Genomic DNA, 24,379 nt, shown 5'->3' on the forward strand with positions numbered 1-24,379 from the left:
AAAATCTATCACTTTTTGATCAGCTGTTATGTGCCAGACCTATGTATGTTCTAATCCCCACAACAGCTCCAAGCAAGGTATCATTACCCCTCTTTTAGGGATGAGGGAATTCAAGACTCAGTTAAAGTAACTTGAGTACTGTTAGTAAATGGTAGAATTGGGATTGCTGTTCAAGTCTTCCTACTTAGTTGATTGAGAAGCATATTCCAAGGAGAGGGAGAAGTGTGAGGTGGGAAGTTATGGGCCTGTCCGGAGAATAATAGTAAACCAGTTTGTTGAGAGATGAGTATGGGTGAAGAAGAGGAAGCAGCAGCAAACAAGAATGGAAAAGTATGTTGTGGTCCAATGGTAGATAGCTTTGAATGATAGGCTTTAGAGGTAAGACTTTTTTGTGTAGTCAGTTGTGGAATGGAGGGAGGGGTGTTTGGAATGTGATCACGGCCTTGATTTAGGAAAATGGATCTGGCTGCAATGTGGAAGATGGATTACAGTGAAGAGCCTGAAGGTGGGGAGACTAATGAGATGGCAGTTGTCCTTCCAGGGTCAAGATATTTTTAAAAGTCTGTTCTAGGCACTGTGAATTTTGTAAGACTGATGAATCACAGACCTGTACCCCTGAAGCAAATAATACATTATATGTTATTAAAAATAAAAAGTCTGTTCTAGGATAATGCCAGTGAAATTAGATAAGAGGGGGACAGATGTAAGAGGTTTTATGTAGGTAGAATCAATCATTTAATGTGACACCTTCATTTTACCTGTAAGTAAACCCGGGCTTAGTGAGAAAGTGGTCTGCTTGATCTAGAAGGAATCTGCTGTAGACTTGCTAACTTTTTGCAATCTGTTCACGGCTTCTGGATTTGTCATCTAGTCTACTGTATGAACCAGGTGGCAAATTACCTCTCTAATTTACAATTTTATTGTTCAGAATATTATATAACATACATTCAGCAAGTATTTACTATCTGTCATGTGCCACACACTGCTAAAGACTAAGCATCCAGAGTTTTAACGAGATATCCCATCTCTCTGGATCTTTAAGTCTACTAGAAGAGACTGAGACAAGAAAACCCAACCATACTAATTATCATATGAAAAAGGAATGCACAAAAGAGAGGCCCTAACTGCTAACTCATCTTGGCTGGAGGCAGGGTGGGGAGGGTTCAGGAAGCTTCTGAAAAAAGGTGAGTCCTGAAAAAAGAATTTCTGTCTTCCTTTGTATACCATCCTGTATCTTGTCTCCATACTTTTGTCCCCCAGGATAGTTTCTGTTCATCCTTTAAAACAGCTCAGATGTCACTCTCTCTGTAGGGTCTTCCCAGACGTCAGTCCATTTCCTCCCTGACAGGACTAATCACTTCCTTCTCCGGTCTACTGTGTTCATATTCCTATTATTGCTCTGGCAGGTGAGTTGGACAGAAAGGAACAGATGATTGAAATGTTTAGGAGGTAAATTCTATAAAACTTGGTGATTTGATTGGATATGTAAAGTGAGAGAGAGAAGTCTCAGATAAACAAGTTTCTGACTCTGGCAAGTGGGTGAATGGTAATATCATTAGTCCAGTTGGAGTATACAAAATAAGAGAATTTTCTTTTAAGATACATAACTTTAAATGACCTGTGGTAAAGAAAACCTATACTGTAGCAGTAAAAGAAAGATGTTCTGTAGTATGTAATCACCATACAAAAATCAATTTTTTTTTAATATTTAAAAAAACAAATTCTAGGGGTGCCTGACTGGCTTAGTTGGTAGAGCATGCAACTCTTGATCTCAGGGTTGTGAGTTCGAGCCCCACATTGGGTGTAGAGATTACTTAAAATAAAATTTTAAGAAAAAAATTTATTCCAAACACAGTGTTATGATTTTTTATTTGGATAGTTTAAAAATGTTTTAATCTGTTTTGTTCTGAAAGACAAATGTCATTTTATGAAGGGGTATTGTTAATGGTTATAGCACCAGATTGCCTAACAATGATCTACCTTTGTAGGTTAACTGATGTCAAAGGATGCTCTGAGCTCTGCCTCAGAATAGTTCTCAGTTGAGTCAACCAGCCATTGGGAGATAAATTCTAAAACTGTCAGAGCCCTTAAGTCAAGAGGAGTTTTAGTATTCTGAGTTACTAGTCCCAACGTCAATGGTTAAGGACCTTACAATGTAGTATCTTTTAATTAAGAGCAATTTTCTTTTAGTTCTCATTAGTTTAAGTTGGAGTGAAAGCCTGCTATATGAAATTTAAGACCAAAAATAACTATCATGTATGGGTGATTCCCATTTAGGTCTTTAAGAGTAAGGGCAGAAAGGCTATGAGGTTAATTTTAGAGAAAATATACTTGCTTAGGTTCTCTTGTGTATGGAGGGTCTAGCTTAGGATTTCAAAGGGCACAGAAAGCCACAGTGGAAACTTAACTGTGAGTAGGATGGGACCAGGAAACCAATGCTATATGGCTTCAACTAGATCATTTTCCGCAAATGGCTCTAAGGCCCTTAAGCTGCATGTCACTCATCACTTTTTCTTTTCACCTGGAGCAAATATGAACTCTGTAGCATTGAGCTGTAACCCCCCCGTCTTTGATACTGAACACATGATTTGAATTGGGTACTAGTATGTGGGAGTTCAGCTGTCCCACATTGGTCCAGCTGGCCTGATCTTTATCCAACTCCAGTCAAATACATAGTAGTCATCTTGTCAAAGCCTCATGATCAATATATTATTGATGTGAGAAAACTTTTATCCTCCAGTAGAGTGTGGCCTGAGGTACTAGTTGTGTGTCCTGTGAACACCTTGAATTGCTTTGAAGGAAAATGTAAACAACTATTAGAGAACACAGTTGCTTTCAGGATGTTTCTTTGGATCTGTTGTGCTTGTAGCCTTTTTATCAGACTCATTTCCTTCTCTCTTTTCTGGGTATTATCACCTCAATCTTCTTGGAGTTCGTTTTCAGCTAACTAGATTTCAGAGCCTGATTTCATGTCCTATCTAGTTCCCCAAAGTTCAAACCAAGAAAACCTATAGCAAATATATGTGCTTTGTCAGTGAGTTCCTTCTTAACTGTTTGCTTTTATTTAACTTATCTTATCTTAACTTATCTTATCTTACTTAACTTATCTTAACTGTTTATTTTATTTTATTTTATTTTAAAGATTTTATTTATTTATTTGGCAGAGAGAGACACAGCGAGAGAGGGAACACAAGCAGGGGGAGTAGGAGAGGGAGGAGCAGGCTCCCCGCTGAACAGGGAGCCCAACGCGGGGCTTGATCCCAGCACCCTGGGATCATGACCTGAGCCGAAGGCAGACACTTAACTGACTGAGCCACCCAGGCTCCCCTGCTTTAGTTTTTAGTCCTCTGGAGAAGATATAAGACTTATAGGTGATCTGGGGATTTGTTGGGAAGACTGACATTGTTTAGGAGTTACTGATCATTTCAGGACAAGGACTAAATAAATGGAGGCTTGCAGAGTTGGTGAAAATGGCCACTTGGCTCTGAATTAGTTGTGATTGCCAAAAAACTACTAAACTTTTTTTTATCCCTTTTGAAAATGGCAAAAGAAATGTTTTCTAGATGACTGGTGAACAATTTTCCTCTGGAGAAGAGAAGAAAATGGCTGTTTAGTAGTTAATTATCTGTTGTTAGACAGCTATGAAACTTATGAGCCATGAAAGAAGAGTAGGCCCAACCCTCCCTCCCACCCCCCAAGGCTGGAAACCAGGTGATAGGAGTCGTGTTTTCCTAGGCAAGAACAGCAGCAACTTCCTGAGGAATCTGTTATTGAATTTGAATGGTTGCTTGAGTTGCTATATCTTACAATTCACATTCCCTCATCTGTCTGTTGTGCTATCTCAGTGACCCTTCCTCTAGCATCCTCTCTAAATTGGATATGATATCCAAAGTTTATTCATATTATTAACAAATATGAACCTCCTTTCTCTTAATTTACTTTACTTTTTTTTTTTTTTTTAAAGATTTTTTATTTATTTGACAGAGAGAGACACAGCGAGAGAGGGAACACAAGCAGGGGGAGTGGGAGAGGGAGAAGCAGGCTCTCCGCCTAGCAGGGAGCCCGATGTGGGGCTCGATCCCAGGACCCTGGGATCACGACCTGAGCCGAAGGCAGACGCTTAACAGCTGAGCCACCCAGGTGCCCCTGTTTTTGTTTTTGTTTTTTTTTAATGTAAGCTCTACACCCATGTGGGGCTTGAACACAACCCTGACATCAAGAGTTGCATGCTCTACCTACTGAGCCAGCCAGGAGCCCCTAATTTAGTTTTCTCTCCATCAGCTACATTTTAGTCTTCTGAGTTGCAGACCAAAAATCCCTTTCTTGTAAGTCACTGACTCGTTAGTGTTTAATGTGGTCCGTAGTGCCTAGGCCCCAGTTGCAGAGAGTATGCTTTTTCTGGAGGTACTGAAGCTCTGCCAAACTGACTTTGCTTTAATGCATTCTACCCCTTTTCCCAATGCATAGGTCTTACTTTGCTTTTTTCTTTGCAGACTGCTTTGTTCTTCAGCTCTGTTTCTTGTAAGCCTCCTGAAATTCAGTATAAAAGCTTGGAAAAAGGGATATTCACATAAAACTTGGATTTAGATTAAAAGTTGATTTTAATGTTTATTGTGAGGCACGCACGAATGGGTCCCAGGAACCTCTTGTTGTATAATTTCATTTATCTATCATTTCCCCCATTATTTGACATTTGCTTACTCTGTTAATATATGTCAGTGTAGTTTGTTTTTTTTTTTTTAAGATTTTATTTATTTATTTGACAGAGTTAGCGAGAGCAGGAACACAAGCAGGGGGAGTGGGAGAAGGAGAAGCAGGCCCCCCACAGAGCAGGGAGCCAGATGTGGGGCTTGATCCCAGGACCCTGGGATCATGACCCGAGCCGAAGGCAGACACTTAACGGCTGAGCCACCCAGGCGCCCCTGTCAGTGTAGTTAATATTAAACATAGGGAGGGCCTTATTGGCCCACTTGCCAAGACACAAAAGTTCTAATTTAGCTTGAGGGATAACAGATTACAGGGTAGCACCTGCTCTTACCCAGAGTTATAGTCCTAAGACTATAGTTCTAACTATAGTCCTAAATTCCCAGCGTGTGCGTATTTAGCACAGTTAAGATAACCTTAATGTGGGGCGCCTGGGTGGCTCAGTCGGTTGAGCGTCTGCCTTCAGCTCAGGTCATGATCTCGGAGTCCTAGGATCGAGCCCTGCGTCAGGCTCTCTGCTCAGTGGGGAGTCTGCTTCTCCCTCTGCCTGCTGCTCCCCCTGCTTGTGCTCTCTCTCACTCTCACTCTATCTCAAATAAATAAAATCTTAAAGAAAATACTATGTCTTTAATCAACAATTAACAAATATGACATATGCAGTGGCATTTAAAAAAAAAGATAACCTTAATGCACAAGTTGATAAATTCATTATTCTTTCATTCAACAAATATTTATTGATTGCCTGCTGTGTGCCAAGCATGATTCAAGGTGCTGAGGAGTAAACAAAACAGACGAAAATCCTTGCCTTCATGGAGCTTTCATCCTCGTAAAGGGAGGCCAGATTTAAAAATTTAGGGGCGCCTGGCTGACTCAGTTGGTAGAACGTGCAACTCTTTTTTTTTTTTTTTAAGATTTTATTTATTTATTTGAGACAGAGAGCGTGCACACAAGCAGGGGGAGGAGCAGAGGGAGAGGGAGGGGAAAGAATCTCAAGCAGACTCTGTGCTGGGTGCGGGGCTCCATCTTACCACCCTGAGATCATGACCTGAGCCAAAACCAAGAGTTGGATGCTTAAACAACTGAGCCACCCAGGCGCCCTGAGCATGCGACTCTTGATCTCCAGATTGTGAGTTTGAGCCCTATGTGGGATGTAGAGATTACTTAAAAATAAAATATTTAAAAATTTAAATAAGTAAATTATATTGTATTAAGATGACAGGAAGTGCTGTAGGAAAAAAAGGAGGAGTTGAAAGTACAACTTTTGTGAGGAGATTCTTGCTCTGATTTTAAATAGAATGATTAGGGAAGACTTACTGCAAAGTTGACATTTAAACATTTAAACAGAGTTCTGAAGAAAGAAGCCATGTGGATATCTGGGTGGTGGCAGGGATGGGAGCATTCCAGGAAGAGAGAATAGGCAAGTGCAAAGACCCAAGGGCAGGAACAACCTGGAAGCCAATGTGGCTGGAATGGAGTGAAAGTGGGGGTGAAAGTAGTAGGAAAAGGTGTCAGAGAGGAAATAGGGGGCGAGACTGTCCAGGAACCTGAAGGTCACGCTGAGGACTTAGGCTTTTATTCTGAATGAGATGAAAAGCCACTAGAGAGTTTTAAGTAGAGGAGTGACATGATCTGATATATATTTTTAAAATAGTTCTGGCTGCCCTGTTAAAAATAGAAAAGAGAGAGGTTAAGGGCAGAAACAGAACAATTAGGAGATTATTGTGGTAATCCAGGGAAACATGATGGCTTGGACCAGGGAAGTAGCTGTGGAGGTCTGAGGAAGTGGTGAGATGTTGGATATCCTTTCAAGGTGGAGTTAACAGGGTTTCTCAGTGGGTTGGTTGTGGGGGTTTTGGCCTGAACAACTGGAAGGATGGAATAGCTAATAGCCTGGCTATCCATTCATTCATTATTCATTTTAAAGGGGGGGAATGGATAAGAGAGCAGATTTGGAAATGAATTCAGGACCTCTATTTTTTAAAATTTTATTTGTATTGTGATAAAATATACATAACATATAACTTACCATTTTAACCATTTTTAAGTGTACAATTCATTGGCATTAAATACATTAACAATGTTGTGCAACCATTGCCATTATCCATCTCCAGAACTTTTTCATCATTTCAAACAGAAATTCTGTACCCATTAAATAATAACTCCTTCTTCCTCCTCCCCACCAGCCTCTAGTAACCTGTTTTCTGTCTCTGTGAATTCGCTTATCCTGAGTACCTCATATAGGTACTCATCATGTAATATCTGTCCTTTTGTGTATGGTTTATTTCACTAAGTGTAATTTTTCAAGATTGATCCATGTTGTAGCATGTATCAGAATTTCTGGAATATTTTTAATATTCCACTGTGTGTATGTGCCGTATTTTGTTCATCTGTCTATTGATGAACATTTGGATTGGGGAAACTATTGGGTGCTATGAACATTGGTAAACAAATATTTGAGTTCCTGCTTTCAGTTTCTTTCAGGGATATACCCATGAGTGGAATTGCTGGACATTATGGTAATTTTGTAACTCTTTGAAATTACAAAAACCAAACTGTTTTCCACAGCAGCTGTACGATTTTACATCCACACCAGCAATGCATGAGGGTTCTAATTTCTTCACATCCTTACCAACACTTATTATTTTCCATGTTTTTTGGTTGGTTTGGTTTGGTTTTATTATGGTCATCCCCTAAGCATGAACTCTAGTGCCTCATTGTGGTTTAGATTTGCATTTCCAGGACCTCATTTTTTTCCCCAGTTTTATTGAGATATAATTGGCATGTAACATTGTATTAGTTCAAGATGTACAACAGAATGATTTGATATATGTATATGTTGCAAAATTATTACCTCAATAAATTTAGATAACAGCCATCACCTCTCACAGTTAAAGATTCAGGACCTTTTTTTTTTTTTTTTTAATTTTATTTATTTATTAGGGGGAGAGAGAGAAAGCACAAGCAGAGGGAGTGGAAGGCAGAAGGAGAAGCAGGCTCCTTGTTGAGCAGGGAGCCCATGTGGGACTCAATCCCAGGACCCTGGGATCACGACCTGAGCCGAAGGCAGATGCTTAACCGACTGAGCCACCCAGGCGTCCCAGGACCTTATTTTTTAACTCTGAGACTGAAGAAAATCACTAAAGTTGTAAATGCAGAGAGAGAAGAGGTCTGAGGCCTAACCCCTGAAGCACTCCCAACATTTAAAGGATGGGGTGATGAACAGTCAGTAAATAGCAAAACCAAGAAGAGAATGATATCCTGGAAGCCAAGTGAGGAATGTGTTCAAGACGGAGGGAGAGAAGAATTCTGTCAGGTTCTACAAATAGGTCAATTAAGTTGAGAACTGAGCATTGACCATTTGATTTAGCAACGTGAAAGTGAACAATGACCTTTAGTTCACCAAGAATAGTTTTGGTGAAGTTATGGGAGTGAATGCCTATTTATAATGAATTTAAGAAAAAAATAGAGGAATTTGAAGCAGGGAGCATACATAGTCTTTTAGTGAATTTTGTTGTAAAGAGAATCAGAAATGGGGCAGTTGCTTGAGGAGAATGTGGGATTTGGAGAGATTTTGTTTTATGGCAGACATTACAGAAAGTATGTTTAATGGGATTGATTCAGTAGAGAGGGAACATTTATTGAGGCAGAAAAAGAGGAGAGAATGATTGAAATGGCTTGCAGTTCTGGAAAAGCAGAGCTGTGAGGTCCTGGCAGCACTGTCCTCTGCCTCAACATTCTAAGACACAGAGAGGGGAGAGTAGGAAAACTGAAGAGGTGTGGATTGTGACTGTTGCTGTTGTGGCCTTTGTAGAATTTGGTTGAAAGATCTCAATGGCAGCCTCTGGTTTTATTCGTGCCAAAACACCTCAGCCCTAACAGCTGGAACCTACTTTTCTTTGAGTTCTAAAGATCCAGGGGATAAGGAAAGAAGAGTATTTTCCTTCTCATCTTTAGTCTTTTTTTCTCTACTGTGAACATTTTGACCCTGCCTCTGAATATAATTGTGTCTGATACTTGATATTAAGCTATGTTTTATCAAAGTACATGCCACACCTGTCCCACACAGAAAGCCTGCCACACCTGTCTCACACAGAAAGCCGTGGTATGTGGGCAGGACCAAAAGGTGCTAAAAATCCCTTGTTTTCTCCACAGCATTACTTACCACCTAGGACACAGTGGTCAAGTGGTCAGTAAAGAGGTTTTAACTATTTATGTTTCCACTAGTTACAAAGAAATTTTAATTTTCTTATTTACTGAAACCTCCATTTCTACTTTCAAGCCTTAGATCTTTAGAGGACATATCTTAGCAGGTGAATAAGAATGGAAAATAAGTTTATACCTGTGATGGTATTTACTAGGAGAAAGGCTCCTTTGGTAATACCATAGCCTGTGAGTCATATTTGTCAAACATGCTAAATGCAAGACATAAAAGATAGGAAATAATGAAACAGCAAATCAGTTGGGCATTGCTAGAGAGCACTTTCTGCCAACCCTCCATTGTGCCTTAAATTGTGATTATATGGCCAGTCTAGTCTTACTCTAGGTTCTGTGTCTGTCTTTGCAGAAGGAATACAAGTCCTAAGTATTCACACAGATTTGTGATGAGAGATCAAAGGAAGCTTCTAAATAATTTTCAAAATTGCTCTACCAGTTACCTTTTCACCCTAAGTAAGTCTGGAATGCATCCAGCAAAACAGCTTTTGCATGTTCATACCTTTCAGAATGAATCATCTTCCTTCCTTTTAGTGAAAGAAGGGCTCTGTTGACTATTTCTGGCAGAATTTCCACAAATGTCCTATTTTTCTTAAACCTTCCAGTGTTTCACTCAAGTTAACCTGGGGTGCCCAATGTTCCCAAAGGAGACCTCTGAATCTCCCAACTCTCAGTCATTTATGTTAAAAGAACAGTCTGTCCTGATTCTTCTGGGAAAATACCAGGTATCCTTTTTTAAAGAAGTTGTTCCCATTATAGGAAGTCAGAAATGGCAGGCAATAGACTGCATAAGAGTACCGTGCTAAGGCCTGGGGAAAGGGAAGGTTTGTTTTTGCTTGTTGAGCATAATCCTCTTTACCTGACTGAAATGGAGAGTGCTATCATCAGAATGTTGAGGTGAAATCTGGGACATCCTTTGATCTCCCTGAAATTCAAAATCTGTCCCAACTAGTCTGAACTTGTTATTTTTATATTTCGCAGTATCCAGACATGAGTCAAGAATCTGATTCTCCATTTGTTTTCATCTGCACAAATCCCCAGGAAATGATTGTGAAGTTTCCTATTAAAGGAAATCCAAAAATCTGTAAGTCACAAGCTTTGATGGTCTAATTTTCTTTTCTTTCTTTTCTTTCTTTTTGTCTTATGTATCACTTGTTTAAAACTTTAAAATCCAGGGGCGCCTGGGTGGCTCAGTCGTTAAGCGTCTGCCTTCGGCTCAGGTCATGATCCCAGGGTCCTGGGATCGAGCCCCACATCGGGCTCCCTGCTTGGCGGGAAGCCTGCTTCTCCCTCTCCCACTCCCCCTGCTTGTGTTCCTGCTCTCACTCTCTCTATCTCTGTCAAATAAATAAATAAAATCTTTAAAAAAAAAAAAAACTTTAAAATCGGGGCGCCTGGGTGGCTCAGTCGTTAAGTGTCTGCCTTCGGCTCAGGTCATGATCCCAGGGTCCTGGGATCGAGCCCCGCATCGGGCTCCCTGCTCCTTGGGAAGCCTGCTTCTCCCTCTCCCACTCCCCCTGCTTGTGTTCCTGCTCTCACTATCTCTCTCTCTCTGTCAAATAAATAAACAAAATCTTAAAAAAAAAAAAATTAAACTTTAAAATCTTCTCTTCTTACCCTGTTCTATGGCATCTCAAGCTTTGGAGGATTAATATAATTATATTTATTGATAACTTTGATGTTAACTATAGCATAGCCTTTCCAAAGTGTACGTTGATCCACAATTATTGGCATGCTAGTGAATCACTCTAAACTTCCATTTAAGGGGCGCCTGGGTGGCTCAGTTGGTTAAGCGACTGCCTTCAGCTCAGGTCATGATCCTGGAGTCCCTGGATCGAGTCCCGCGTCAGGCTCCCTGCTCAGCAGGGAATCTGCTTCTCCCTCTGACCCTCCCCCCCTCTCATGTGCTCTCTCTTTCATTCTCTCTCTCTCAAATAAATAAATAAAATCTTTAAAAAAAAATAAAATAAAATAAACTTCCATTTAAGACCCCATAAGATTTATTTATTCATTGAGAGAGAGAGAGAGCATGCACGAGCAGGGGGAGGGGCACAGGGAGAGAGAAAGAAAGAATCCCAAGCAGACTCCCCTCTGAGCCCCGGGCCCCGGGACACGGGGCTCCATCTCATGACCCTGAGCTCATGACCTGATTTGAAACCAAGAGTCGGATGCTTAAGCACCTGAGCCACCCAGGTGCCCGCAGACCCCATTACATTTAAAATCCTTATTTGTCAGCCAATAGAGTATGCTTTGCTCCACTGCACTACTCATTAAAGGAAGTAGTAAGCCAACGCCAATGGCAATAATGACATTTATTCATTGTTCCTCAGTATTCAATCCAAGAATAAGACTTAAGTTTGTGTCTGTTTTTTAGTGTTTTGGAGGCTCCGCTTCCCACTTTTCCTGTGGGTACTGATTCCTAGAGCTCTGCCCTAGCCCTCTTGCTTTTCATTCTCTTTTTGAAACCTTTTGATTTATTTTTCTATAACTTTTGCTTTATGTATTTGTGATTATAGACCCTCTGCATATTCACTTCTTAATCACTTTTTGTTGACTTTATTTTTTTCAACTTCCAGCTCTTCTTCAACTCCCACCTTCTCTTCTTCTTTGTAGTCCTACCATAGCCTCTTCTGTTTCAAAGAAATCTCGGGAAACACATAGTGGTGTCCTCTCTGCCTAGCTTATTTTTTTTTTTTAAAGATTTTATTTATTTATTTGAGAGAGAGAATGAGATAGAGAGAGAGAGCATGAGAGGGGGGAGGGTCAGAGGGAGAAGCAGGCTCCTCGCCGAGCAGGGAGCCCGATGCGGGACTCGATCCCGGGACTCCAGGATCATGACCAGAGCTGAAGGCAGTCGCTTAACCAACTGAGCCACCCAGGCGCCCTCTGCCTAGCTTATTTTTAAAAACAACCTCAACAACCCTCCCATTCGCTCATGTCAGGTACTGTTTTTGTGCCTCTGTGGCACTGCTTTCCCGTTGTGTGAACTGGATGATTTGGGGGCAAGCGTTGTCTTCAGCTTTGCACAACTCTGCCTCACCCTGTACCTTAGGGACCAACTAGCCATTTGATAAACCTGTTCTATAAAGAAGTACTTTTCTTTCTTTCCTTTTTTTTTTTTTTTTAAAGATTTTATTTATTTATTTGAAGAGAGAGACACAGCGAGAGCGGGAACACAAGCAGGGGGAGTGGGAGAGGGAGAAGCAGGCTCCCCGCTGAGCAGGGACCCCGATGCGGGGCTCGATCCCAGGACCCTGGGATCATGACCTGAGCCGAAGGCAGACGCTTAACTGACTGAGCCACCCAGGCGCCCCTCTTTTTTTTTTTTTTAAAAGACTTTATTTGAGAGAGAGAGCACGCACGAGTGGGGTGAGGAGCAGAGGGACAAGTGGGCTCTCTGTTCACCGACGACTCTGGGCTGGATCCCAGGACCCTAAGACCACGACCTGAGCTGAACTTAGATGCTTAACCAGTTGAGCCACCCAGGCGCCCCTAGAGAAGTACTTTTCAAACTGTACTGTAAATAAAAATCACCTAGAGAGCTGTTAAAACACCGGTTTCTGGGCCCTCTCCCAAGTGATACTGATTCTGTTGCTCAGCTAACTACACTTTGAATAATACTGTTTTTGATCACAAAATGCTTGGAGTGTGAATTTAGATAAATGTATATTCATCACAAAATTCAGGCAACCCTCATGATTTATGAGACATATGTTCCTGAGATTCCTGCATATCAGAAAATCTGAACATTTTGCCTTTGATTTACATATATTATTTACTTCAGACTGTATACCAGCTGGTAGCTAAGTGGCCCTGGAAATTTTTTTCTTCCTCTCTACTATTTAGGATTTATTTATTTATTTGTTATTTTTTAAAGATTTTCTTTTTAAGTAATGTCTACACCTTATGTGGGGCTCAAACTCATAATCCCGAGATCAAAAATTGCTTGGTCCACTGACTGAGTCAGCCAGGCGCCCCCTCCACTATTTAGGATTTTTATTTATTTATTTTTATTATTGTTTTTTAAGATTTTATTTATTTATTTGAGAGAGAGAGAAACAGCATGAGAGGGGATAGGGTCAGAGGGAGAAGCAGGCTCCCCGCTGAGCAAGGAGCCCGATGTGGCACTCGATCCCAGGACACCAAGATCATGACCTGAGCTGAAGGCAGATGTTTAACCAATTGAGCCACCCAGGTGTCCCTAGGATTTTTTTTTTTTTTTAAGATTTTATTTATTTATTTTATGAGAGAGAGAGAGAGAGCAAGCTGGGGGTGGGGCAGAGGGAGATGGAAAGAACATCAAGCAGACTTCTCGCTGAGCATGGAGACCAATGCAGGGCTCGATCTCATGACCTGGCCAAAACCAAGAGTCGGACACTTAACCCACTGAGTCACCCAGGTGCCCCTCCACTGTTTAGGATTTAAATCTCTCTTTTCTTCTCTTTTTTGGTTGTGGCATTCTATCCCTCTCTGTTCCAGTCTCACCTTACTCTAGGCACCCATAGCAGCACTGGTGGTAGGAGGCAAAGATTTTAGGTCTTCTCTCCCATATCTAGTGCTACTTGTTCTTGAGTCCCCATAACCTTTTCTTAGCTTCCTCGCCTATCTTGGTTCTTATCTGCTGCTTAAGCTCCTGTGAGAAAATGTTGTGTAAACCGAGTTTGGATATTTTTCTGAAATGTTTTACTCCAGTACTGTATCTACCCAGAGATCTACCTTCAGTACATACATTGGCCTGTTTTTCTCAATTAGGTTTAATGAGGGGTGGGGGGTGGGGGGAGTGATGCTCTTAGGAGAGAACTTTAGTAAACTCCTGTCTTTTCCCCGTTGTTTCTGTTCTTAAAAGGTTTAAAAAGCCAAAATGGGCTGTATGCTTCTTTCAGGGACAGCAGGACTAGAGAGAAATTGTGAGACTGTAGCTTCTTCCATGGTAGGCCAGACAAGGTGAAACACTGGTCAGAAATAATAGCGAAATTTATGGGGCGCCTGGGTGGCTCAGTCGTTGAGCGTCTGCCTTCGGCTTGGGTCATGATCCCGGGGTCCTGGGATCGAGCCCCGCATCGGGCTCCCTGCTCCGCGGGAAGCCTGCTTCTCCCTCTCCCACTCCCCCTGCTTGTGTTCCTGCTCTCCCTATCTCTCTCTCTCTGTCAAATAAATAAATAAAATCTTAAAAAAAAAATAGCGAAATTTAAAGAATGGGTTGACCCTGTGTATCTCAGGAATTTTTTTTTTTTTTTTTTTAAGTAGGCTCCATGCCCAACATGGGGCCTTTGTGAACTCATGACCCTGAGATCAAGAGTCACATGCTCTACAGACTGAGCCAGCCAGGCTCCCCAGAAAAAAAAAAATTTCTGTTTTACCTGAGGATTTAGTTTGGTGTGAAGTTTCTATTCCCTATAGCGCTTTATTCCTTCATCCTTCATTCCTCTTTATCATCTCTAAAAATCTTACACTTGGGTATTATATGCAGCTGATGAATCACTAAATTCTACCCCTGAAACTAGTAATACAATGTATGTTAACTAAATTGAATTTAAGTAAAAAATTGAAAATAAAAAGTAAAAATCTTACAGTCTGCCAGAACTTTCTTCCCATAGGCCGAAGGAGCTACCTTCAGTAGCTTACAGCTGGAAAAAGTCTTTACTCCCACTGCCACAGGGGAAAATACATACTTGGCTCTTAATTTGAAATGCTTCACATTTTCTTCTAGGTACATCATTATACTAAGTGGTTAAGGTCCATAGTATTAATAATATACTCTCCTTCAATTACAGCCCTATGACTTAAATGTTTTTATTCTTTTTTTTCTTTTGTGGGATGGCTTAGGAATCTTCTATAGATTAGTTCTATGAGATATATTCCAAATTCCAAACTCTGACTTGCAAATAAGCTTTTAGAAATTTACCTGTTGTACCATGTGTATATATATATGTATATATCTATATGCTTTAAATTAAGGTTTTAAATATATATTTTTTAAATTTTTTGAGTATAGTTGACACACCGTTACATTAGTTTCAGGTGTGTCAACATGGTGATCCAACATCCCTATACGTTATGCTGTGCCCACCATAAGCGTAGCTACCACCTGTCACCATACAATACGATTGCAATATCATTAACTGTATTTTTCTGTGCTGTACCTTTTATTCCCATTCCTTATTCAATCCGTACCTGGAAGTAAAGGCATATATTTTGGTTTATGCTTTTGGACATAAACTTGAGCTTGCTTGACCTAGGGATAATTATATTTCTTGAAATTGAAATAATTCAAAAAAGAGCAATATGCAATATAATCACTTGGCTGTGTGCTCAAATTAGGAAATGCAAAAAAGTATAGTAGAATATCTAGGTTAAATGCTCAAAGAGATGAAGGAAATCTTTTTACTTTAAATTAACTACATGCTCTATAAACTCATGCAAATACTGCCTTATATGTTACACAGAGCATGTGAAAATCCCTATGAGAGTTGTATCAATTGATGACAAATACTTTTTCCCCTTTTAACATCTTGTCCGTCTGCTCCACATGCATTTGATTTTCTTTTAGGTACCATGATTGAGGATGTGTTAACACTGAAATGCTGTAGCTACTAAATGTAAAAATATTGGGGAAATACCAAAACTAAACATCACCAGTCTGTGTTTAAGAGAGTATACTGTATGTTACTGTAGTTAACTGTCCAGATCCCAAGTCTTGAAAGACAAGGCTGAACTAGAACTCGGAGTTCAGAGTTTCTGCAGTCTGAGGGCAACTGTGATGACTGCTTCTTCATGCAGGAAGCCCCAGTCCCTTGCCTTCATGGCCTGTAGCTGGCCCAAGAATTGCCACTATTGGCAGTCATTGTGGTAGATGTTAGGGATGCATGCAGAGAAGTCCTTACTTATAAGGAGTTCACAGACTGCTGGCACAGATTGCTGGTTTTCTTAGGCAGTCTAGGGGAATGAAAGAATTTCTGCATCCCTGGGAATGCTCTGGAAGTCCCTTCTTCCTCTATCTATATCTCTTTCCTCCTTTTAGTTTTCCATTTTATGACATCACCTCCGAAACCAGGGATTAGTTTGCCTACCCATTGAGTGCTTTGCTCCTATGGGTGGATCTTTCCTGAGCTGGTCTCACTTGAGGACTTTCCCAATCAGACTGGAGTTTTCTGAAGATTATACTTGGAATGTTCTTATACAGTGAAGCTTTGAGAGTGTCAAGAAGATAATGTCTCTTTTTTTTTTTTTTAAAGATTTTATTTATTTATCTGACAGAGAGAGACACAGCAAGAGAGGGAACACAAGCAGGGTGAATGGGAGAGGGAGAAGCAGGCTTCCCGTGGAGCAAGGAGCCCGATGCAGGGCTCGATCCCAGGACCCCGGGATCATGACCTGAGCCGACCCAGGACCCCGGGATCATGACCTGAGCCGAAGGCAGACGCCTAACGACTGAGCCACCCAGGCGCCCCCATGTAGTTAAAAGACTTGTCTAGAGTTGTAAACTGAGACCATAAGTAAGAAACACAACTCCCAAGCCTCACCATCAATATGACTACCCTTACTTTTTCAGAGAACTTTGAGTTTATGAGGCACTTTAACATACAATATTTCAGTTAGTTATTGGATTAAATGACTTAGTGTATATAAAAAAAAACTTAACACAGTACTTGGTATTGAGAAAGCACTTAATGTTGGCTGTAATTCTCTCAACTTCGTTAGTAGGAATTTTTTCCTCCTTTCGTTTTTCAGCTGAGTTAATAGGTTTATAGAAGTTGTGTTTTGGGCGCCTGGGTGGCTCAGTTGGTTAGGCGACTGCCTTCGGCTCAGGTCATGATCCTGGAGTCCCGGGATCGAGTCCCATATCGGGCTCCTTGCTCAGCAGGGGGTCTGCTTCTCCCTCTGACCCTCCCCCCTCTCATGTGCTCTCTCTCTCTCATTCTCTCTCTCAAATAAATAAAATCTTTAAAAAAAAAAAAAAAAGAAGAAGTTGTGTTTTGCTCACATCTTTCTGTCTCTAATTTTCCTGTTCTTTTCACTTTACCAGATTGCCTCAGAAACAAATTATTCCAATCATGTTTCATTTTTAGGGCACAATATCAGAGCTGGAAGGAGCCTTCTGTACTACATAGTCCAGTTTCCTCTTAGAATTGAAAAAGCTGAGGATGAGAGTGACTAGGTGACTTCCTCACATACAGCTAGGTAGTCTCAGAACTACAGCTAGGACCTCAGTCTTCTAACTTACACAATACAGAGAACTAGAAGTCTAGAGTCCTAGGTAGAATTCTGAATTCCACCCTAGCTTGCCCTAAAAAGTTGAATGAGATGTAGTACTTCTTTATACCTCTGGGTACCACCACCTTTACAATGGATACTCTTATGTTTATCTGATATCTGCTAAGTTTGGTTACTTAGTCTTTATAATTCAAAGGTTTTGAAATTTGTAATGTCTGTTTTCTTTAATTGATTTGATGAAAACATTTATTGGGCACCTACCATTTGGCGCCCACTATGGTAGTGTTAGAGATACAAAGGCAAATGTGCCTTGTAATAGGGCTTTTTGCCAGATTGCTGGCACGTGTTCGGATTTCCAGCTGGGCAGCCTGGATGATGAAAGACACCTAAATCCTGGGAATACTCTGTGCTCTAAAGCCCAAATTAAAATCAACAGCATTGTGACTATTGTCGACAGCATTCTGGGCATTGCTTAGTGATGGTTTCTGAGGAAGGATGGTTTCTGAGAAGTAATGTTATTTCAGAGACAGGTATACCTCTAGAGAGATGAAGGGGGAAAAGAAAACAAAATTTAAGAAAACAGGGAAACTTGTGAGGTTGATGTTATTTTTCTCACAATCTTTTGCAGTAGTCAAGACACATATTCTTATTTTAGTCAGAGAAATGAGAATATTGAAGTCTAGAGAGACTAAATGACTTGCCCCAGGTTTTTCATGATAACATATACGGGGGCAGTTATGGGTGTGGGCTGTAGTACACCTGGCTGTCCTTGAAGGGGGGCTCCTTGTTTATTTGTTAGTCTTTATTTTTTTTGTGCTGAGACTGAACTGACCTGTTTCTGTTTCAGTTCAGTGTCAACATCACTGTTGACTTAACTGAGACTTTTTGTGGGGGAAAGCAATGTGCAAGACAGACAAGAACTTTGTTAGGATTGTTTTCATGAGATGGATAGTTCTTAAGGCTGCTACTACTGAACCAAACTCTGTCCTGGTAGATTTGAGGAGTCAGAGGTCAGGGACCACATCACTGAAGTACCTCTCACTAGGGTCACCTGGGACAGGAAGGTTGCTTGTTTTCTAACTTTAACACCTAAGAGGAGTCATACAGCCTATGACCTTTGCCCTTCTTAGCTGGTGATAGGGGTCCTTTGTCAGTAAAGCATTCATGTGGATTCTACTCCACTGCTGCAGGTCACTCCCCCTCTTAAGTCTGAGGCAGAAAAGGGGTGAACTGAACTGCTTTTCTCACTGTGAGGGAGGTTCATGCATTATGCTCAGCCAGTTAACAGGTCGGAGGAATGAGTTTCCCACTGTGTGAAATGCCTTCCTTTATTATAATGTGAGTATTCTTTAAAAACTTGCCTTAGCATCAGACATCCTGAAAAACCGTGGTGTTTCTTCTGTAGTAGCTACAAAATTAGAAATATTAACTATTTAGATTCTTTAAGCGAATACTCATTGTGTGTGTGTGTGCGCGTGCACGCACCCCCACATGCACGTGACGTTTGTGTGTCCTTAAACAGTGTTCCCACTGCTTCCTCATTCTTACAGAATGAAACTCTGAAGTTTGAAAGTATCTGAGTCCTGAAGCAAGATAATTGAATGTGACAGGAACACAGTAACCAGAGGACCTGGGAGGCCATGAAAGATTTGCATTGCAAATATAAAAAATAAATAATGAGGCTTCTTTTTTTCCCTTACAGGGAAACTGGATTCCAAGATCCATCAAGGAGCAAAGAAGGGGTTAATGAAGCAGAATAAAGCTGTCTGACCCAGGAGAAAAGGAACTATACAGCATAGTGGAGTTTTGTGTACTAAAATTGCTATCCACTGGTCCTTTGGAATGGAAGCATTAGAAATCCAAAGGCTTGGCATCAGGCTTGAATCTCTCAGAATTTAAACTCCTACCTAAATCTGTATATATTTTTTTTTTTCTAAATCTGTATATTTTTCTTGAAGAGTGGGGTTCTTACTTTCTGTAGTAGGTCAAAATCTTTGAATACGTTATTTATAAAATGCTATTTTAAAAATTCTAGGTCTTTGACATTTCTCTCAGAATGGTATCAGAAGAGAAAGGAACAAGTTGGAAATTACTTTCCTCTCTGAGGCTTGGATTTGAGGTTATGAAAATCTTAACACAGGTTAACAATTTTTTTGAGAGACCACTTGAATTTTAAAGTTTCTTTTCAAAGTAATAGCCTGGTTGGAGTATTAGGATGTTTGAGGAATCCTGTGTTTAATACAAACCTGTGATGGGACAGAAAGGGGTTTTAACAAGTTTTTTGCTCTCGTCCAACATCTCTTGAAGTGAACAGTCTTCAAAAGCTGAATAACCTTCTTCGGCAGATTTTTTTTTTTTTAAGGGATAACCTGAAGGGGTGCTGCCACTTTGTTCTTTGGTTTGAGATGTTAGGACATAAGAGGATTAGACTGGGAGAAGATAGAGCCACCTGTTAAAGCAGCATGAAACTGCCCTATTTATTGTTGTAGGTATTGCAAAAGCACCACTTGGATGGGGCAATTAGAAACAAACTAAAAAATAAAGTCCCTTCAGTAAATGTATTCAAATACCCTCAAATGCTGAAACCCAACCCTTTAAACCATTCCACAGCTCAGGAAGCTATGAGCTTTGGAAAAATAGAAGGTTGATTTGAAATGAGATTTTCACTCATCAGTCTGGCCCCACTTAGTGAAGCACTTTTTTTCTGAGGCTGTTCAGTAGAGCTGTCAGAATCTCAGTTGCTGGCATCCTCAGGAAATTCATGGTCTTAAATGTGTATGTTCTGCTTTTTATAAAGCACCACCACCACACTAGGGAAGTTGGATTCCCTCCAGCAGTTGTGTGCATGACTTAAAAAAGCGCACAGGAGAGGAAAAAAAGTGCCCTGTGTTATGAAAAAGATTAATTTCCCCTTTCTTTAATCCTTCATATTCAGCATGTATTTGCATTGAAATGCCTGCACTCATATGCATTGATGTTCACTCAACTGTGAACCCTGCTTGTTGCATAGCTCTAGGCACTGGTTTTGTGGGGCCTGATCACTCTGGATTCCCAGGGAAAACCCACCCAGTTCTTGTTCCGGTAATGCAGACATGCAGTATTCTCATTCTTTTCCTGTTCAACTTCTGTAGAGAAAGTGGAAAGAACAGCTAATGGTACTTCTTTAGGGGGAAAAAAAATTTCATTCTGGTCTCCTGAAGACCCTAGTACTATTAATGAAGACACGCTGGGTTAATATTTTACCGTGCAGTAGTACCATGAACTCTGCACGGGAATTTTCTGGTTTTCCGAATACCAAAATAAAACTGAAAGGCAGGAGGTAAAGGGCCTAGGGAACACCAACAAGTTTTCTGCCTTTTTACGGGAATGACAGCTCAAGCACAGAGGAGTCTGGATTGATTTTTTTTCACCTGGATAGATTGTGTGTGCATGCCTAAAGAAAAACATCAGGACCTGCAAGATCAGGTTATGAGACCATTTTGTGTGCTGTGATAAAGTTTACAAGAACATTACAAGTTTACAAGAACCCACCTCAGCATCCAAAATATGCAGCTGGAGCCACATGAGTAAATGGCAGAGTAACTTGGAAACTTCTTTTCATGGTTAGACTGTGAAAGCCTGTCTTTAGTTCACATGGTGATGGTGTAAGGTCTGTCTTTTATTTGTAGGACACTGGGGAGGAAGTGTGGGAAAGACTTGGGGGTAGATGGTCCTCAGTTGCTCAGTGATGAATAGCATAATTTAAAGCCTAGTGGAAATTCCTAGCCTCCTGAATACAAAGTCGCCCAGGAATTGCCTCTCGGTGCTTTACAACACTTTGCACTGACCCTTTTAACTCTGGGACAGCTTGGCCTGAGGGAAATTTCACATTTCTGAGCTGGTTTTCTTTTGCAGCCTAAATATTATCGGCGCCCCCTTTTGGATGGTTGGGTCCAGTGACTCTCAATTTGTATAGTACCTGAAGGATTCAGTGTTTTTGTTTTTCTAGGCAGGTCCCTGTCTCAATTATGTAAGCTCAGAGTGGGATATATATGAAACTAGATACTTTCTTGTCAGGGTTTAGGAGACTCTGGCTTTGCAGTCAGATGTTTGGAATGGAGTAAGGTTTTTTTGTTTGTTTGTTTTGGTTTGGGTTTTTTTTTGCTTGCTATAGCTAATCTAGGGAAAGGGAACTAGGTGTCCCCCCTTTTCTCTTTAGGCTGAAAGTTTACAGAAACCCGTTTTTCCTAGGGTGTAGCTGTGAAAAATTTAGACTTTAAAGATTACTTTTACAAATAATTACAAAGTTATAAGTTTTTATTTAGTCTCTTTCCATTTTAACTGCGTCTCTACTAAAGCCCATTTATGTGGATTTCATTTAGTTTGGTAAATTTTTTTTAATGCTTTTGCTAGAACTCCTAGCCAAGATTGAGACAGTGTTGGGGTTGTTCTCTTGCCCAGCTAAAAAAGGCCAGTAAAAAAGCAAGCATCTATTAAACTAGAGAAATCAACTAACTGCAGTTTATTAGGCCTAGGGGGAGGGAAGAAAGGCTTGTGATGAAGGATTTTTTTTCCTTGAGATTCAAATAGCAAGTATACATCTGCTGTTCTGAGCTTCTCTGAATGTGTTTGGAGGGAGGTGATCCATATCACAGGCTCCAGCAGCAACAAGGGATCCAGCATGTGGAGGGCTTTTCTACTTCTCTCATGCAGAGAAGAAAGAACATAGCACAGTTCCATCCTTGAACACAAAGAAACTTGTGTAAATGTCCATTTATATGTGTGCACATAATGTGGATCAATACATGGGGTGAAACTTGGTAAACTGATCAGATTTCAGTTGTGACAATGGAGAGCTCAGAAAGAAAACCCAGTAAATGTTGTATTCTACCTTGGAGTCAGATAAATAGGGCTGGGGGTAGGCCGCTGGGGGAACTGAGAATCCATATAGAGTTGTGACACAGGAAGGGAGTAAGATGTTGGCACAAAGGGCAAAAAAAATGATACAGAAGATTTGAGAAGAGTCTAGAGTTGTACTGTCTAATATGGTAGCCACTAACCACTTGTGGTTTTTTAAATTAAATGAAATTAAGAATTCAGTTCTTTAGTCACATTAACCAAATTTCAAAGGTTCAGACAGCCACATGTGGCTAGTGACTTCTGAACTGGAGGGCACAAATATAGAACATTTCCATCATTGCAAAAAATTCGATTGGACAGTGCTTATTCAGAGCAGGGGTCCACACACTTTTTCTGTACAGGGCCAGATAGTAAATATTTTAGGCTTTCCAGGCCATACAAATTTCTGTTAACACCTATTCAACTCTGCTGTTAACAGTGCAAATGAATTCATAGATAATGCATACATGAATGAGTGTGGCTATGAGCCCATAAAACTTTATTTATGGACACTGAAATTTGAATTTCATATTCTCACACCACAAAGTATTATTTTGATTATTTTTCAGCCATTTAAAAATGTAATAACCACTCTTAGCTCATGGGACATACCAAAACAGGCAGTGAGCTTGTGAGCCATAACTTGCCAACCCCTGGTCTAGAGGAACAGGAAGTCAAAACTTAAGATTCTTTCAGTGTACAGGACATCACTTAAAAATTTTTGGTGGTTCTTCAAGCTTGAGAACTTTGTTTGGCTAAAAATTGAGGTTCACTATAGTGCTGTTTATTTTCTTCTTTTCCCTATTTTTGCAGTCCTGTCCTCCCCAATGGTAGGGTCATGCTCTTGAGTAGAAGATGACTGCTTGAGTGTTAACTCTTAATTAAGTCACATCTAAGTCTAAAATACCAAACCCTACTCTTTCTCTACGTGCTAAGTAGTGAATCCTCACTTGTAACATTGCCTAGTAGAGATTGGAAGTGTGCTGTCACCCAGAATCAGTTCTGCCCTACATGTATTGTACTAGAACAAGTTAAATATTGGTGGGCCAAAGGGAGATTATTCTTCCTAGGCCGGACAGGCTTAGTGTTCATCTTTAGCCCCCCACCCCACCCCCACCGTGTGTGTGTGTGTGTGTGTGTGTGTGTGTGTGTGTGTGTGTGTGTGTAGAGTAAAGGGGTTTTATTATCTGGCTGTATCACACTATTTTGAGTGGCACTGTTGAAGGATGCCTCAGGATAAGGGAGGAAAGGAAAGACAAAAACTGAAGAGCTAAAATGATCAAGGACACAGGAAGGACATAAGTTAAGGGGCTAAGAAAGGGGAGCCTGGAGAATTAAGAAATTTCTCTTTGCTATGGAAGGAGGTGGAAGTTTTAGGGAAAAGGTCATGGAGAGTATATTTCACAAGTGAGAGGTGGGTGGGAGGGTTCACGTAAACACGGACTGAAGCTCTACCGTGCAGTGCGCTGGACAATCACAGTTGACAGATATGGAAAGGTAAAAGTTACAGTCGTTAGAAACAGAATGGTGGGTTGGAGAAGGACAGAATAGGGCTTTTAGATAATAAAAAGCAGCAAGATTTGGCGATATAGGATGGTGAGATGAAAAGGGATATAGAAAGATGAGAAGTTGGTACTTTGGAGAGAAAAACAAGTGGTAATCCCAAGAAAAAGAAACTGGAGAACAAAGGATAAAAAAATTAGGGGGTTGATAATTTTCTGAACCAAAGGATAAAATGGATGAAACCATTATGAGCTATTCTTGCTCTTCTGTTCTTTGTGGATGTTCACGTTCAGACCCCTTAACGGCCTTTTCCTCTCCCCACGGTGGAAGGACACCTACGGAACTGGTGTCCTGTATTTAAGGTATGATACTTCCCCAGAGACCTCTCTGCGAGGAAGTCTGGTCCAGCGAGAGTTCTTTCCACGAGGGGAGAGCGTTAGGTTCGAGCTCTCCAATCCAGGTTTCTTCGAGTTTATCTCTGTTTAACTGGCTCGCCGGGTTTTCCAGCATTCCCAGAGCTACGACTCTAATCCGGGCTCCGTGTGACCGCGCATTCCGAGACCCAGGATTTGGCTCTTTCATCCAGGTTCCGGGTTTCCCCGGCGCACTCCCGCTCCAGACTCCACAGCAGCCCGGAATCCAGATCCGAGGGCCCGGTAGTCCACTTTCCGGGTCTTCGGGGCGGCCCTGGTTGTCCCGGATCGCGGCGGCGGCGGCGGCGGCGGTGGCGGCGGCTGAGGGACCCGCGGCCCCGGACACAGCGGCACCGGCCGGGCGGGGCGGAGCGGCGCGGGGAGGGGGCGGAGAGCCGGAGCGGGGGGGGGGGGGGGGGGGGGGGGGGGGCCGCGGGAACGGATGGCGGCCTGGG

At 41.2% G+C, this 24,379-nt stretch overlaps 1 protein-coding gene across 1 annotated transcript in view; it reads left to right on the forward strand.

Moving 5' to 3' along the window:
• The window catches only part of TRIP4 (thyroid hormone receptor interactor 4), a 63,812-nt gene extending 44,723 nt beyond the window's left edge, over positions 1-19,089 (forward strand). Inside the window, exons 12-13 of the mRNA XM_021693934.1 lie at positions 9,898-10,000; positions 18,833-19,089. Of these exons, the coding sequence (XP_021549609.1) occupies positions 9,898-10,000; positions 18,833-18,900 (171 nt within the window). The 3' untranslated portion in view covers positions 18,901-19,089. The remainder of the gene's footprint in view (positions 1-9,897; positions 10,001-18,832) is intronic.
• Positions 19,090-24,379: the final 5,290 nt, after the last annotated feature.

This window comes from Neomonachus schauinslandi, chromosome 9 (genome assembly GCF_002201575.2).
Source record: "Neomonachus schauinslandi chromosome 9, ASM220157v2, whole genome shotgun sequence".
In the NCBI taxonomy this organism is placed as follows: domain Eukaryota; kingdom Metazoa; phylum Chordata; class Mammalia; order Carnivora; family Phocidae; genus Neomonachus; species Neomonachus schauinslandi.